Below are 18,232 nucleotides of genomic sequence, written 5' to 3'. Positions count from 1 at the left end.
GCTCTGAGTTCCTGGGTTCGAATCCCGGGTCGGGCAAAGTGATATTTAAATTTTTCTGCTCAGTATCAGCCTGGAGTCTGGAATATGTGCCCGAGATGGCGATAGGCTCGGCCCCTATCATGGGACGGAACACACATTACGAAAAGTAGGTGTCCTGGCGTCGTCTCTGCATACCCTTTCGGGAATATATGCGCGATATGTATGTTTGTTATATATTACTAACGGGCCCGGCAGACGTTATCCTGCTACAGACAGGTTATTAAGTAAACTACCTTTTATCTTTTAGGTCTCGACGACAGCCCTATCTATTGGCTGTAAAATTACAGTAGTAAAGAATCCGTATAACCCGATTCCTACCGGCTTTCCTTTATTTAGAATCTAATTATCATTAGAACGATTTGCAGACCGCATTCTTGTCTATTAGTACATATATATTGGCTTCTCTTTCAGAAAATTTCTTTCAACACTGCAAAATTATGTTTTGATCAAAATTTAACTAACTAAACTGTCACAAAATTTTCATTGAAATTGGTTATCCGGTGATTTTGGAGCATGTACAAAAGAATATTTCCAAACAAAAATATTTAAATTGAAATTTTGTCCCGCTTTTCCCGTTATTTTTTTAAATTATTATTTGATACAAACCTTGTCCTGATAATTAAAAATACAACAAAAAAGAATCAGTCTAGCCAGTCAAGCCGTTCTCAACTTTATTTAGCTAGATTAAAAGTGAGAATAATTAATAGCTATTATTAGTTTTTTAATAATACATTTGTTATTTGTAAATATAGAAACTACCCTTAATATAGTTTTACAGAATGATTTAAAAATCAATTCTTATTTCATAAGCACACAATTATTGTAACAGACAAATATTTAAAGCTAAACTAAATTAGATGTCAGAATGAAGACAAAGCTTTAACTACTATATTATAAACATTAAAATACCCTTTGTGATTAGTAGATTTTATATCTTGTTTCGTTTTTTTTTACAATAAAATAAGTTCAATGCGTGCAATTTGTAAATGCTGTGTACTCCTTTTATTTGTACACAGTATATACATCAGAATGTGTTTCGATTTTAAATTTGTAGTTAATTAAATAATGTGTATACTGTTGAGGAACCTTATTTAAATAAATAAACTTTAATTGGACATTTTTACCTTCTTATTATTCAGTCAAGTAACTACGCTGTATCTGAATATTATACTCGTATATCCTTTTGTTTATGACGCTAAAATGAGGACGATGTTTTCCTCAAGTATACGATTGTTACTACAGATTTGAGTACAGAATTTGTCGAGTAACAGTAAATGTAAAATCCAAATATACATCAAGCCTTAATCCCTGAAAGGGTTGGCAGAGATGCAACCAAGGCATGTATGTTGCATGATGTGATAGAAGGCGAGCCATTCGTCATATCGAGAACAAATTTCCGACACCGAGCTGATATTGAGCAGAAAGCCCCAAATATCCCCTTTTCCGATCCGGGAATAGATCCCAGGAACTAAGAGCAGTGTCATACCACGCACGTAACATAACTACGCCACCGAGGCAGTTATAGAGACGCACGTAATATATGCGATAGCATTTCTCTCTCTATCCTCTTACTTCTTAATTAACATACCGTTATCAACAACAAAGTTGGCACCAGTAATTCCCTTCGCGTTATCACTCGCTAAATACAAGATCACATCAGCAATCTCTTTGGGCTCTGATATTCTTTTCAAAGCAGATACTCGTACGAAGTCATTCCATTTTGTAATACATTGAGCATCATCTAACAATTGGGTTTTGACAGCTCCAGGAGTTATTGTATTTACTCTGACACCGTAATTAGCTAATGCTAATGCGACTCCTCTAGAAAAATGTCTCACACCAGCTTTTGATAATCCATATGGTGTGTACTCTGGGACTCCTATACGATTTGTACCAGCCAAGCTCGAAATATTGACTATACAGCCTTTATTTTTAATAAGATAGGGAGCGGCTGCAACTGTCAAACTTACTACAGGCCGTAAGTTGCTTGATATCATGTCGTCGTAAACTTGAAGTAAATTTCCACTAAGTATAGAAGCATATTTGATTTGACCGGCACAGTTGATGAGTATATCAAGTTTTCCATATTCATGTATAGTTTGTTGTATTATATTTTCAATTCCACTGTAATTGGTGATGTCCGCCTTGATTACAAGTGGTTTGTTGTTGCCGATAGTACATCGTTCTTCTACAGCTTTCAATTTTAGGTCATTTCTACCTACTATAGCTACCTTTGCTCCTTCTTTAGAAAACAGCTCTGCTGTAGCCGCACCAATGCCCGAACTTCCACCAGTAATTATCACGACTTTCCCTTCAAAAAGCATTGTGAAGAAATGTTTATTGCGCAAAGAGTTATCCTTGATCAGTCACTATTTTTTGTATGTTGCAATGCCGTTCTCATTTATAGAGTGTACGTGTTTTAATTTTCATAATCGATTGTACGTTAAGTAATATGGTAATTTTATAATTTATTGTTTACCTGTTGATGCAAGTTAATAGTGTATAATTAGTAAAGCGAAGAAAAATGTGTTTTTTTTAATACTAATGTTAGTTATACGGCTAACTTCTAGAACAAATTATAGTTATTAATGATTTGTATACGTAATATTATATACCTAATACTATCATAATCTTCACAAGTTAAACGTTCTTAATTCGCTTAATTCATACATAAATATTGTTATAACTACAAAATTATCAGAAAATAATGATAAATTATATAATCTAATTAAAACAAGACTGGTTGATAAATTTAGCTAACGGTTAATTATTTCTTCACTTGCATACCATTATCAATGACGTAATTAGCTCCTGTAATACTCTTAGCTTTATCACTAGCTAAAAATCCAATTAGATCAGCTACTTCCTCAGGTTCGGTTATCTTCTTAATGGCACTGTGTCTTACAAAATCGTTCCATGAATAAGAACATCCTGCAGTTTCCAAAATGTTAGTCCTCACTGCCCCTAAACTAACAGTGTTTACTCTTACACCATATAATCCAAGTTCCAAAGCAGCACACCTCGAGAAATGATTCAAGCAGAATTTAGAAGTGCCGTAAACTAAAGAATATTCTGGAACACCGATCCGTTTCGTGCCAGCTATACTTGATATGTTGATGATATTCCCTTTGGTTTTGATCAATTCTGGTGCTGCTAATGTTGTTATGTGTACTACAGCCCGCAGATTTATGTTCAGTACTTCATCAAACACTTCAAGAAGGTTATCGTTGATTGTTGCGAATTTTAATAACCCCGCACTGTTGATAAGTACATCTAGCTTTTTGTACTTTTTAATAGTTTTTTCTATTACAGTTGCAACTTCTTCGTCCTTGGTCAAATCAGCGGTTATGGTATAAGGTCGAATACCAATGGTAGCACAATTTTCAGCTACGGTAACAAGTTTGGCCTCATTACGACCAACGATGGTCACATCTGCTCCTTCTCTGCAGAAGAATTCCGCTATCGCCGCACCAACGCCTGAGTTTCCACCAGTTATTAACACTACTTTATCCTTAAAGCTCATCGTAAACACTGGCTGCATCCAGGCCAGTAGCAATTATATGTTAATTCGATGCAATTTTATTCTACTGTTTTTATAACCTTTTTATATGTTAATAGCAGCCTACATTTTCAACGCGGATCTGCCTCATTGTCTCAGAGATTAACGGTACATACTATCTAAAAAATTATATACTAATTCGAAAAAAGATCCGGAAAAAACATAGCCAATATCTCTCATTTATTATTGTATTTCTAAAAAGTTTCGTGTCCTCGTAATATGAATAAAATTACTGAATTCTATTCCACTTTAGTTAGTAATCGAGGTTACACAACACATATTTTCAAATACAAAAAGCATTTATGCTAATTTCAGATCATCGCCAAAAATTTAGTCAAAGAAAATTAGTTGAATTTATGTATAAAGATACGTAACATTGTTTAAACGATTATAGTCATAATACACAACAATTTCCTCAGCCGTCTTACGTCGATGGCGACCCATTGTCCGTGCAAGATGAACCTGCAAAGATAACGTGCAATAATGAACTAAGGTCCGCATTGTGCTATCATAAGTAAAGGTCGGACCAGATTAAATTTATGCCCCTAAAATAATTAATTCCCTTTAACTTCATTAAGAAACCCGCATAGGTGTAATTACAATGAGCCAAGGAATCTTAATTGTAGAATTGAAAGTGATACACACGGCGTTTGGGGATGGCGAGCGTTTCGGTTCAACAGTGAATTTGTTGGGTAATGTCTTAAGTGCATACTTAATATTATATTTCTCTATGGACAGATTTTTAAACAGTATTCTTGCAATGAGTATTATTGCAAATATTTTTTTAAGTTCTAATGTAGTTCTAATTGACAAACAGTACATATTAAAGTAAGATTTTTTTTTATTAAGACGCAAAACAAAGTACAACCGATCATTTTTACAATTCTATATCACATAAAAATACTACTAGATTGTATTCCAAGACATGGACCCTTATTAATTCAATTCAATAAAAAAATCAATCAAAACTCATCATTGTGAAATTTATATGCTTGCCCTTGCAACTTTCTCTTTTTTACTGTTGACACTGACTCAAGAATGTAGTGTTAATTGCATCTAAATTACTATAACATCGATCAAATATATAGCAATAATTCAGACTTTTATAGATAAAAGTCTTTTACAAAGTAAAAAAAAAATCTTAGATTCATAAAAATAATAACTATATAGGTCGAAGAAGTTCAACGCAATAAAATAAAAAAAGCAATAATATACAACAAAATTCAACCGAAACCGCTCTCTATCCGCTACACCCGTACCTACCATCTCATAAACACTACCGGCCCTTATTCAAGATCACATAATGGGATGAATATATGGGTTACTGTCGGTCAGGGGCCATGACGGCCCAACAATAACCCGCCCCGCCTGATCCCCGCACAAAGGAATGATCCATGAAACAATATGGCCATTTCAATACAGTGAGAATTAGTGTTAAACCGCTTGTGTTAGCGCTATTAGAGTATATTTATTGAGTTATGTTTGTACTTTGAACGTTAACTTTATTCTACACCCTATTACTTACGCAATAGTGGTAGGTCTCTCGTATTTGAGGGATCGTCAGGGTAGATGCTATTTCACTATTGAAATAAAACTATTTTTCTAATTGTATCGCAGTATTTTTTTTATATAAAACATTTTGTTTTTTTTTAAATGTAGGTAAATATTTTAACTGACTTTTTGAACGACCAAAACCTCAGTCTCACCCCTGACTATGAAGGCTGCAAAATCTTCGAAATTTTTGGAAAAAAAATATAATATAAAAAACCGTGATCAAATAGTTATAATGCAATGTCTAATATTCGCGTAAACATAATCATTATACTACTACAATATTTTTACTAATGCTAAACAGCATTCCGCATACATTGTTGTGTTCTAGTTTGAATGACATTGTAGCCAACTAATTACTAGGCTTTATGACATGTGACATCATATTTCTCAATTCATTTTGATGTTTGCATGATGAGTATGGTGTTTCGCTTACCATCAGACAAGCATGATCGACATTCAATTTCAATAAAGAAAAATTATGCACCTATGATTGTTTTAAATTGCCAATGTGGAGTATCAGATGCATCTTTCAAAGCGTAGGTAATAAACAATGCTTCATAACTGATTCAAATAATGGAGGAGACAGACGGTGCTGCACACTTTGTTACATACATTACAGAAATCATTTGGTTTGCCTCAACATCCTCTGATCTATTTCCATGCCTAACATTTTAGGAAAGTTAGCCGATGTATTGCCTAACATGGGAATCAAATGTGAGATCAGTGTGTAGTGCGTTACATTGCTTTGTAGTTCCAAGTTCTGGGTCCTAATTTTTATTCATTACCGTTTTTACCATCAGGCGAATAACCTGTTTATCTTATATAAAAAGGCCTAAAGCTTATCTCAAATAATGTCAACTGTAGGAATTTTGTAGGGTGTGTGAAGTCTACGAATCCGCACCTGGCCAGCGTGGTGGACTAAGGCCTAATCCCTCTCAGTAGTAGAGGAGGCCCGTGCCCAGCAGTAGGATGGTATATAACACTGGTTTGATATGATTAAAAACGATTTTATGTCTTTAAAAATTACGTATCCCTAAAATCCTGAATATAAATCGACAAAAGCTTTCAGTATAGTCGGAATAGAATAACACAATACCAAAGCTACCTTATTAGAAAAAACTTCATCGGAAAGCCTGTGCTGTGCTATTTTAACAATCCTACCATCGTATGCAGCTGCGCTTTATTTCAATAGCGATAACACTGTTAATTGAATCACATTTAGTTGTACAGGAGCATGAGTTAAATTTGCCTTTTTCTATTTAATATTGACTCGTCAACAACGTTTGAAACTTTTCTCATTTCGAATACAGTCGAATTGCACTCGGTATAAAATGTTGGCATGTTTTTATAGTCGTCCTTAAAATTATTGTTTTTTACCGGGAAATGTGTAGGATGTGTTTTGGGATATTTTAAAACTGGTGGAAGTCTCTAGAATGGAAAACGAACCATTAATTGTGCTTTTTGTGCCATTTTCGAACGATTTATTTATTTAAACGCTTAATTGTACATAAAGTCGTAAAGAAAAGTAAATATAGAATAAAGATTAGGAACAAACAGAAGGTACAAATGGCGGTATTTCGCAATCGGCGATTTTTTCCAGACAACCTTTGGGTAGATTTCAAATAACTAGGAACGTGCGGGCAGTCATTATTGCCCACGTTGCTGCTGGTCACGATTGCATTTTTTCCAATTTTAGAACATCAGAACCGTATAATTTAGATGGAGAGTTTATATTTGGGAAGGTGTTTAAGGCAAAGTACGATTACGATACTACAGAACTGACTGAAGGGTTGCAGGTCTTCAGTGGCGCTTATATTGTTTTCAAATCTTTGTTATTATAAAAACGTTCCGTGAGGCATTTTGAAATTTTAATATCTTAGAATTTCGTATTTAAAGAGTTGAATGCATTTTAAGCCATTTAACCAAGTCGCAACTTTAGCCATTACAAATAAAAAAAATGAGCTCTTTCACACCACAAATCACTTTATATCTGTTTGCAATATATACTGTGCAAAACTTGTAATGGTCCTGGCACCCATAACACAAGTAAAATCTTACCTTGTGTGCCAATACATGTACTATATATTTTTTGTAAATGTATTATCACTAGTGTATTAATTGTAAGTGATATCTGTAACATACTATGTTTTTTTTTTAAATAAAAATAAAATTACAGTCACTTCCGCGCACGCCAAAAATGTGAAATAAAATGTGTAACCAGTAAAGAAAAACATAATATAAATCGATTACAATAATGTAAAATTCATGTTGAAAATTCTCCTAATGCCCCGAGTATATCATTAATACGTGATAATAATGTAACATGATAATAAACAACTCTTTACCCGTATCATGAATGATAAAATGCGTCCACTTATCTTATCACTAGTGACATTTACTTTCATGACTTAGTATATCACAAAACCTCAACCAAAGTAGGTACATATTCAAAATGAGTTTTGCTAATAAGGTGGTGATAGTTACGGGAGCCAGCGATGGAATCGGGGCAGCTACTGTCATACAATTTGCTAAAGAAGGTGCTGACGTTACTCTAGTAGGAAGAAACGAGGAGAAACTAGCGAAAGTATCTGCAGAGTGCGCTAAATACGGCAAGAATCCTCTAGTGATCAAAGCTGATGTGTCGAAGGACGAGGAAGCGAAAACAATCGTCGCACGAACAATCCAGACGTTCGGTAAACTTGACGTCCTTGTTAACAATGCTGGCATATTCTTCGCCGATGATATTATGAAACCCAATTTCATGGAAACGTTTGATTCTACAATGAACACTAACATGAGAGCTGTGGCGTTGATCACACATTTAGCTGCTCCTCATCTCGTAGAAACTAAAGGGAACGTTGTTAACGTATCAAGTGTTGCGGCTAGTATTGTAAAATATCCAAATATTGTGTCATACAGAACATCAAAAGCGGCTTTGAATCATTTCACGCGATGCCTTGCTCTGGAATTGGCTCCTCATGGCGTCAGGGTTAATTCAGTCAGTCCTGGACCGGTGTACACCGATATATTTAATAAGGCTGGGCTTGCTGAAATGGTGCAGGATCTGGAAGCATCAACAGCATTGAAACGGGTCGGTGAGCCGGATGAGATAGCTGATGTGATTCTTTTCTTGGCAAGTGAGAAGGCGAGAAGTGTAACTGGTTCAGATTACGTCTCAGACAATGGCACGATAATTTTATAAATAAATTGGTAACTCTACCAAGTTTTAATACGTAATTTGTACTAAATATTAAACATAAAAGAAAATATTAAAATATACTATGTACAATTTGAGTATCTAATTTTCTTTTTAGCGGCACTTTGATTTACCATTATATTTTTCGGATTTCGCGGTTTAATACTTCTTTGTTTTACTTTTTCTCCCGATGTTTCGAAGACTTTGCAGCCTTCATGGTCACGGGGGGGACTGAGGTGTTGTTCATTCGCAAAGTCAAATTTACAATATCTATCTACATTTTACAATTATACAACTTTTTAAATTTTTTAGCTGTTGGTGGTCCAATCTATGCAGATTGAGCTCACAATGTCTTGAAGTCTGGTAGCCGGTCTTTTGAGTTCCAATTTCATTAAATGTTGAACTGGACCCCAGGCTTGTGCAAGCTTCCAACCATCTACCCAATTGAAATTAGGATGTTTTTTAATTTCAATAGCCTCGCGAATCATCCTAGGTAGGAATTAGTATTCTTTGGCAAGGATTTGTGGCTTGTCTAGTCGCAGATAATAATTGGCACCTCCTTCAGAGTGTTCAGCGACTGCAGACTTTCGCTGAACATTTAATTAATAAAAATTTTATTAATTCAATTTACAATAAAATAAATGTTTAAGAATATTCAATTTAATTTTTAGTCTACGTGGTAAATGACGTCGATATACGTAGGTAAAAAACGCCTAGCTGCACCTTGCAGCAAATATTCGTTAGCGCCTGTAGAAATATAATTGCTTTTTTTTTATACTTTTTTATTTTTGCAGTTACATTTGTAATAGAACCATCGTGCACTAAAAAATTAAATCGTTCTATGATAAAATCTATCAACTAACGCCAGTTCATTGTGTATCATTGAATCTTAATTTTAAGAATTTAGGCCGTTATGAATTGTGATTTTATATACAATATCGTATTTAATAATATAATTTATTGTCACCGACAATCGCAAGACCAAGGGGCAATCTACTTATTTCCTGCATGTGCTTGCGAACAATGCACGGGTTAATTTATTTGAAATTCAAAGTGAGCATAAAACAGAGTTTTACGTAACTCAAGCCCTTATAATACATAATATACTTTATCTTAGTATATTTAATATTTAGAAATCATGCCACAAACTGTGAATGATTCATCTGTCCTTCCTTTTTAATCTTGGTTATGGTTTACACGAGACAGATTTAAAAAAATATATATTCATATTTAATATACAGTATTATAAAATTTAAAAAAGCGTAAATAACATTATCTTTTAGTTGGACTACAAACCAGTCATGGCGGTGAAATGTTTTGCACGTACTACAGTTAAAGGTGTTGCCAGTATCTGATTTCAAAAATGTATTAAAAAATGCCATGTAAACACATTTAATCGACAAACTATATATAATATTAAGTAATAAGTAATGCTTTGATAACAGCTGCTAATAATATTATACTATCTTGTAATCTATATAACTGAGTTGTAATCTATATAACACCTAAGGTGGCATTGAAGGCATGATAGATGACAATTCATAAATTTTTATTGTATGTCGAATTACATGCCTACGTTATATAATAATAATATCAATCCTAATACCTGCTGGGCACTGACCCTCTCTATTACTGAGAGGGATTGGGCCTTAGTCCACCGCGCTAGCCTAGTGCGGATTGCTAGATTTCACACACCCTCAAATGTCTTACAGAGAACTTCTTAAGTATGCAGGTTTCGTAAAGATGTTTTTATTCACCATCAAAGCAAACTGTAATTCACAAAGAATACATGTATATAATTTCGAAAAGTCAAAGGTGTGTACCCTTGGGTTTTGAACCTGTATACATACGTCTCAACAGTCCGTTCCACAACCAACTAGAATATCTTCGCTTCTAATAAACTAAATATGACATCGTTATCTACTGATAGTTTTTATTTTTGCATGACATACATTTTATAACTTCGGAATATTACATGTAATAAATAATACACATTTTTAACATATAGTTAAAGAATATTATTATTGAAGCAGTATTAGTGTTCTTTGGTATATATATAATAATATCTTAATATATATTTAAGTAAGTAGACGATTATCTAACATAAGAGGTGAAAGCATGGCCGGCAATAGCAGGTAACATTTCATTCTATATTATTTAATGTTCCATGTATGTCTAATGCAAATCTAATATTATCTATTGTTATTAGTGGACATTAAAATCCATCGTAAATCAAAATGCAGCAATAAATTAAACAGTTACACGAATTATACATAATATATTTTATAATCTCCTTTTATGTATATTATTTAGTACAAACTTTATAATATACATATAAAATCCATCACGGATAAAATATCGTAGAATAACACAATATTTTACATAAGTAATGAGCCATTATCCGACAAATAATCTGATCCAGTCACACTTCTCGCCTTCTCACTTGCCAAGAAAAGAATCACATCAGCTATCTCATCCGGCTCACCAACCCGTTTCAGAGCTGTTTCTGTTTTAAGATCAGATACGAAGTCAGCAAGCCCAGCCTTATTAAATATATCGGTGTACACCGGTCCAGGACTGACTAAATTAGCTCTGACGCCATGAGGTGCCAATTCCAGAGCAAGGCTTCGCGTGAAGTGATTCAAAGCCGCTTTTGAAGTTTTGTAAGACACAAAATTTGGATATTTTACCATAGTAGCCCCAATACTTGATACGTTAACAACGTTCCCCTTAGTCTCTACGAGATGAGGAGCAGCTAAATGAGTGATCAACGCCACAGCTCTCATGTTAGTGTTCATTGTAGAATCAAACGTTTCCATGAAGTTGGGCTTCATAATATCATCGAGGAAGAATATTCCAGCATTGTTAACAAGGACGTCAAGTTTACCGAACGTCTGGATTGTTCGTGCAACGATTGTTTTCGCTTCCTCGTCCTTCGATACATCAGCTTTGATCACTAGAGGGTTTTTGCCATGTTTAGCGCACTCTGCAGCTACTTTCGCCAGTTTGTCCTCGGTTCTTCCTACTAGAGTAACGTCAGCACCTTCTTTAGTAAATTTTATAGCTGTAGCGGCCCCGATTCCATCACTGGCTCCAGTAACTATCACCACTTTACTAGCAAAACTCATTTTGAATGGTGTGTGTACTGTACGAAATGTTAAAGTATACTAAACTACTAAAATTATTGTCACTTACGATAACAGAAACGGTCGCATTTTATTGTCAATGATTAGAGTGAATTCAACGAATGCCAATTGATTTAACGATATAAACACACAGATAATGTTGATAGAAACTATGATGCATTTTGTTTGCATTTAATATTATTTTTGCTTTAGTTTATTTTCCTTTTCTCTTTTTTTATTATTTCCATTTCAGCGTTCAAGTATTGAAAATTATATTAGTAATAATAAGAAAAGCCTTTCTTTACTGACCAAATATAATACAACTTTAACTTGGGATATATTTAAATCTAATTTGACAAACAAACAGTTACTTAAAAATGTGTTTACCTATTCTTTAGCAACCAGTTTGTTACTTGTTATTTGATATATGCCTCCTCTAGTTGCTTCCACAAAGAAAATTATATTTGATCCTACATTAATCTAGCGATAATTCCATGTTTTAAACGTGTATCAGTAGATGTTTAAAGCAAAAATGTTTGTGAATACCGAATACTATACCATTATCTCTACCACCGGCAACCGTACTGGCATAGTCGATTGGACACAAGTGGGTATTCATGAAAAGCAGTTTTCATAAGTATATGTCACTACTAATGAAAGGCTTGAGATTTACATAACTGCCTTTATCTCGCAAAAAACGATACGTGAGAAACAAAATTTAGTGCAGTCATTGCAGAGGATGCTTAAAAATATGAAACCTTCCAACTAAACCTTTGGAGGAACTGTTAATTAATTAAATTAGCGGACTGTATTTGGAGGAAAAGGATATTGAAACGACACGCATTATTGATTGAACTAGAGCTGCTTGCGAGAAAAAAATATACTAAAAGTAACTCATCCTAGACGCAGCTCAAACAGGATCGAGGCACAGTACCTTATGGCGTCTGCGGCGGCGATTCGGCGGCATGTGGTTGCGACGACCACTCAAACTAAGGTTCACTCTCCGATCTATTACATGCACATTCACATGAAGTTAAATGGAAACAAGCACCAAAGACCGCTAATTTTAAATAAAGTATGCGACGGACGTTATCCTGTCCATATCTTTAGCGGTGCGCGAATAAGTCAATTTGAATGCTGTGCGCCCGGCCGGTGCGCGATCGCTGGCGGAACCATTTCCTAGAGCAGCGCTTCTCGTTCTATTCATTCGATATCAGCCGGTACTTGCGGTATGCTGTTGCTCCAGGATGTGCCCGGACTCCAAGCACCGGAAGCATTGCATCGGCCGCGACTCGAGCACGGTTACCCGAGCCGCGGTCCAGCCGAACAATATTCGACCCGTCCCCCGCACTTTCTAGGCTATGTTTATGGGCAACTTTACCCTTGCCGTGGCTATCTTGGAGCGGTCGGGGTGAATTTTCTCGACCTTAATACTTTCCGTGGCTACTGACTTTGAAGTCGCTATTTAGTCGAGTTCCGTCAGCCGCAGTTTCATAGTCTTTGTGAGCGGGAGATACATACATCCTCCGACCCACTAAAACACACCCTTGTAGTAAGTCAAACATCTTGTAGTTATTCAATTGGCAGAAATAATTTGTGCGCGATCATGATTTTACCATTACGCGAACAAGTTGCACCTTTGAACTCTTTTTTTAATAAAAAGTCACTTTAAATGTATTTTTTATCTTGTGATAGCCCGCATTTAATACCTTCAAATAATTACGCAAGCTATAAACATGCATCAAGCTAATGCTGGATGTACTATAAAGTAATTAAAATTTGGCTTGTAGGCGATGCGCAGACGTACCCAACTTTTCATACCAGGTGAACATTGGCAAAAGATCGCCAGAGACTTACATCTAATAAAAGTTAATCAAAATCAAGGTTGGTGTACATGCATACATCCTGATTACTTGCACGAATTATCATATAATCATAGTTCGGTTATAGATGAAACATAACGTTTTAATATTTGATTCATTGTATTTGAATGGGGTTAGCATTTAACGAAAATAAAATAAATATAAAATTTATATAGAATTTGATGATCGCATTTCTTCAGATCACGTTTCATAAATAAAGTTGTCATTTACGCAGCGCTTTACACAAACGTGCGTATATTATTATCAAATGATGAATATGAATTTTTCCACATTTACTAAGATAACGTATGAGTATATATTTATCAGCGAATACACCTTTTTCAAATTCCTCATTAACGTTTCGTTTTTTGCTTCATCAACAGTTAATTAAATAACAGAATTTAAGAATGAGTTTCAATAATAAAGTAGTAATTGTTACGGGAGCCAGCGATGGAATCGGGGCAGCTACTGTCATACAATTTGCTAAAGAAGGTGCTGACGTTACTCTAGTAGGAAGAACCGAGGAGAAACTAGCGAAAGTATCTGCAGAGTGCGCTAAATACGGCAAAAATCCTCTAGTGATCAAAGCTGATGTATCGAAGGACGAGGAGGCGAAAACAATCGTCGAACGAACAATCCAGACGTTCGGTAAACTTGACGTCCTTGTTAACAATGCTGGCATATTCTTCCTCGATGATATTATGAAGCCCAATTTCATGGAAACGTTTGATTCTACAATGAACACTAACATGAGAGCAGTGGCGTTGATCACACATTTAGCTTGCCCTCACCTCGTGGAAACTAAGGGGAACGTTGTTAATGTATCAAGTGTTGCGGCTAGTATTGTAAAATATCCAAATATTGTGTCATACAGAACATCAAAAGCGGCTTTGAATCATTTCACGCGATGCCTTGCTCTGGAATTAGCTCCTCATGGCGTCAGGGTTAATTCAGTCAGTCCTGGACCGGTGTACACCGATATATTTAATAAGGCTGGGCTTGCTGAAATGGTGCGGGATCTGGAAACATCAACACCATTGAAACGGATGGGTGAGCCTGATGAGATAGCCGATTTGATTCTTTTCTTGGCAAGTGAGAAGGCGAGAAGTGTAACTGGTTCAGATTACGTCTCAGACAATGGCTCGTTAATTTTGTAAATAAATTGCTAATTCGACGAGTTTATATCCGTGATGAATTTTATATGTATATTATTAAGTTTTTACAAAATATTGTACATGACAGGAGATAATAAAATATTTTATGTATAATTTGTGTATGTTCAATGATGTATTAATAAAATTATAATTAAATATTGTCATAGATACACCAATAGATGGTGTTGTATAAAAACTATAAATGATTGAATGGCGATGTCAAGATTCTCTTGCCAATATACTTAAGGTTTTAAATTCAAGGAAATAAATGTCTTTCTCACCGATATGTAAGTTTTATTTTAATACATTGCTGGATATTTTGGGGACGTTGAACAAAATGGTCCTTCGAGCCGGATCGTGATACGTCCAAAGCCTGAAAAGTGGAAGCCACGGACTGCACACAAAGGGAAGAATAAGTCTTCAACTAAGGGTGCAGTCTGCAGCCAGGTGAATAAGAACATCTTCAGTGAGAAGACAGGACGCGGCAGCTCATACGTGACGCGTGGGTATTAGCCGAAGTCCTCCATCACCTGTGCCGAACATCTATCTAGTCCTCACTAACGTGGTCTAGTTAGAGAAAGTGAAGTTTTTCAGGCTCAATAAAAAAAAAAAAAAAAGAAACTGAAAAGCGGAAGCCACGGACTGCACACAAGGGAAGAATAGTCTTCAACTAAGGGTGCAGTCTGCAGCCGAGTGAATAAGAACATCTTCAGCGAGAAGACAGGACGCGGCAGCTCATACGTAACGTGGAGTACAAGCCGCAGTCCCCATCACCTGTGCCGAACATCTATCTAGTCCTCACTGACGTGGTCTAGAAAGAGAAAGTGAAGTTTTTCAGATTCAATAAGGAAGCATCACACACTTCTTCATTTCAAGAATGTTCCCAGTTCAGCAAAAGGTAGTCACGATGATAAAAATATTCTAGAAAATGTAACACCGGTTCCTACAACATCATCAGTGAGAAAGTCCACAAATGTAAGTTATTTCTCAAACAATCACAATCAAGTGTTATCGGCTACTGCTTTAGTTTCAGTGGATTCAAGAAATAGGACTAGTATGGTTTTAAGATCTTTATTAGATCAAGGTTCTCAAGTGTCATTTATAACCGAGTCCGCAGTCTAATTATTAGGTTTGAGGAAGTAGCAAAGTGAAAATTGTATTTCAGGTCTAGGCGGTGATCCCAGTGCCTCGATCACTTGCAGGTCGATGGTTTTTGTTATAATATTCAATCACGTGTAGACCCTAGTTTTGTTTTAACTGTCAAGCTTATGTACTTAAGAAACTAAGCTCACTTTTACCAGATTGCAAGGTAAAGGCTCAAGTTTTATTGAATAATTCGTCTATGGTTTTAGGAAATCCGTCATTTGATATTCCAAATAAGATAGATCTTCCTTTGGGAGCAGAAGTATATAGCCAGATATTGTTGGAAGGAATTGTCAAGACCAATCAAGCTCTCTTATCGCGCAAAATATCAAGCTTGATTGTGTCTTATCTGGTTAGCTCATTAATGTCAACCATAGCGAATCAAATCAAGCATGTCATAATGTAATAGTCAACTTACATACAACACAAGTAAGTGATAAAGAACTAATTAAAAAATTCTGGGAGATTGAAGCTGAACCTAACTATAATTGTGAATTCAAGCAGCTCACTCCCGAAGAACAAAAAGATTTGTTCATATCATCAACTAAACGTAATGAGTTTGGTCGCTATATCGTTCGCTTGCGTTTTAGATCAGATAAACGTAAATAATAATAAATTAATTATATTGCCGGTGTCGTCATAATTATTACTTTATAGTAGTAAGTTATTAAGTAAATGTTATTTGATATAATATTCTGTCAACTTTCAGAGAAAATTGTTATTGCTATGTTTTTGTTCTTTCTCTTTTTTTGGAATCAGATAAAATATTTTAGTCACTGCATTGTGATGGTGGGCGGTTATAATTAATGTAACATCTTGTTATTTATGGACATATTATGATATGTCCATGGTGGGCGGTATGTTCAATGATGTATTAATAAAATTATAATTAAATATTGTCATAGATACACCAATAGATGGTGTTGTATAAAAACTATAAATGATTGAATGGCGATGTCAAGATTCTCTTGCCAATATACTTAAGGTTTTAAATTCAAGGAAATAAATGTCTTTCTCACCGATATGTAAGTTTTATTTTAATACATTGCTGGATATTTTGGGGACGTTGAACAGTGTATCTCATTTGCTTTTTACGGCATTTTGATTTACTAGGGATGTTATTTTTTTTTATTGCTTTTGTAGGCAAACGAGCAAGCACTCCGCTTGATAGTAAGCAGCATTCGTCGTCCATGGACTGAAGATTGCTTTAGTCCATGGGCCAGAGGCACAGAAAAAGCCGTTGCCTACCGGATGGTTTTTAATGTTGTTAATGTCAACTAGTGATTATAATAGATAATATAATATCAGCAAATAATTATACATACTATTGATTTATTTAAACTATATTGTTTAAACTCTTTATTTGTGCATCAGATCGTAAATAATATTATACAATAGAGATTAGGAACAAACAGGATTTTTTCCAGACAACCTTTGAATTTATTTAGATAACTAGAAACAAAATGAGCGGGTAGTGATTATAGAGTAATAAAAGTTACTGGAAATTCGATGTACTTAAGTATTGAGTATTAATATAACACATATAGCATAAAATAACTAATACCTATTATATAATGATTTCTTATGTTAACGCGAATGTTAGACATTAAAATAAAACTATTTTTCGGATTTTATCGCGTTTTTAGGGTTCCGTACCTCAAAAGGAAAAAACGGAATCCTTATAGGATTGCTCATTGTGTGATTTGTTGTCCGTCCGTCCGTCTGTCTAGACCCTTTTTCTCAGGAACGCGTGGAGGTATTGAGCTAAAATTTAGGGACTTTCACCGCGACAAAAAAGGGCCAAGTATATTACCTTTAAGCTATAATAAAATCAAACTTCTATGTCAACGCAATCAAAAGAAACAGCAATTTAAGCCGCATTTTTTTAAACTCGCAACTACTCGCAATGGAATCAAAACCTAAAGGGTAAGCACTTCTAGTAAACCTAGGATCTTGAAATTTGACATGAAGCAATTTTTTATGGCACTTTTAAAGGAAAAATTCCGAAAACATAAATTTTTTTGTTACATCACATATTTTGTACCAGATTTCTAAATAGTGACTAAAAAACTTTGTTGAAAAACCCTGTCATCATTCATCTGCAGACTTTTGCAAGGCTAGTGTAGGTGTATCAGTTATATTATAAAATAAATGATATGTGTTAATATAACACAAAGGATTATTGAAATGATAAAGAGACCTTTGTCTTTAATTTAAGCTCCTCTAGCTTCCATATTGTAATGTTATGGATTTCATTTTGCAATAAAAATACCCATAACTATGACTCGATTGTCGTGATGGGTGAATTGTTACTTATATACATGTTTGTACGGAACCCGCGGAGCGCGAGTCCGACTCGCGCTTGGCCGGTTTTTATATTATAATTTTATTCCGACGTTTCGAAGACTTTGTAGCCTTTGTGGTATCGGGCGGATCACCGACTTTTCGGATGACAAACACTTTAATCCGTTCCGTGACACCGAATTTTTTATATCTTTGAATAGTCATCATGGCAATGTATAAATAAGCTACTTCTGTATTGAATAATATGAATCAGGGCAAACGTTTATCGTATGACGTAAATGATGATAAGAACTTAA

General features: G+C 35.0%; 5 protein-coding genes across 5 annotated transcripts; 2 read left to right on the top strand and 3 right to left on the bottom strand.

Moving 5' to 3' along the window:
• Positions 1-808: 808 nt before the first annotated feature.
• Positions 809-2,575, bottom strand: LOC115450597 (3-oxoacyl-[acyl-carrier-protein] reductase FabG). The gene has a single exon (XM_030178651.2). It carries the CDS (start codon positions 2,361-2,363, stop codon positions 1,608-1,610), a length of 756 nt encoding a protein of 251 aa, XP_030034511.2. The 5' UTR covers positions 2,364-2,575; the 3' UTR covers positions 809-1,607.
• A 231-nt stretch (positions 2,576-2,806) lies between these two features.
• On the bottom strand, positions 2,807-3,562 carry LOC115450596 (uncharacterized oxidoreductase SSP0419-like). Its single transcript, XM_037436899.1, has one exon. It carries the CDS (start codon positions 3,560-3,562, stop codon positions 2,807-2,809), a length of 756 nt encoding a protein of 251 aa, XP_037292796.1.
• Positions 3,563-7,560: 3,998 nt separating this feature from the next.
• LOC115450594 (uncharacterized oxidoreductase MexAM1_META1p0182-like) lies at positions 7,561-8,446 on the top strand. The gene has a single exon (XM_030178647.2). The coding sequence runs from the start codon at positions 7,605-7,607 to the stop codon at positions 8,352-8,354; it is 750 nt and encodes a 249-aa protein (XP_030034507.2). The 5' UTR covers positions 7,561-7,604; the 3' UTR covers positions 8,355-8,446.
• A 2,149-nt stretch (positions 8,447-10,595) lies between these two features.
• Positions 10,596-11,510, bottom strand: LOC119188814 (uncharacterized oxidoreductase MexAM1_META1p0182-like). Its single transcript, XM_037436789.1, has one exon. The coding sequence runs from the start codon at positions 11,474-11,476 to the stop codon at positions 10,727-10,729; it is 750 nt and encodes a 249-aa protein (XP_037292686.1). The 5' UTR covers positions 11,477-11,510; the 3' UTR covers positions 10,596-10,726.
• A 2,202-nt stretch (positions 11,511-13,712) lies between these two features.
• LOC115455451 (uncharacterized oxidoreductase MexAM1_META1p0182-like) lies at positions 13,713-14,603 on the top strand. The gene has a single exon (XM_030184084.2). The coding sequence runs from the start codon at positions 13,743-13,745 to the stop codon at positions 14,490-14,492; it is 750 nt and encodes a 249-aa protein (XP_030039944.2). The 5' UTR covers positions 13,713-13,742; the 3' UTR covers positions 14,493-14,603.
• The last annotated feature ends 3,629 nt before the right edge of the window (positions 14,604-18,232 follow it).

Source organism: Manduca sexta, chromosome 9 (assembly GCF_014839805.1).
Source record: "Manduca sexta isolate Smith_Timp_Sample1 chromosome 9, JHU_Msex_v1.0, whole genome shotgun sequence".
Lineage (NCBI taxonomy): Eukaryota > Metazoa > Arthropoda > Insecta > Lepidoptera > Sphingidae > Manduca > Manduca sexta.
Note: the sequence above shows the minus strand (reverse complement) of the source record. Positions and strands in the feature narration are given on the sequence as shown.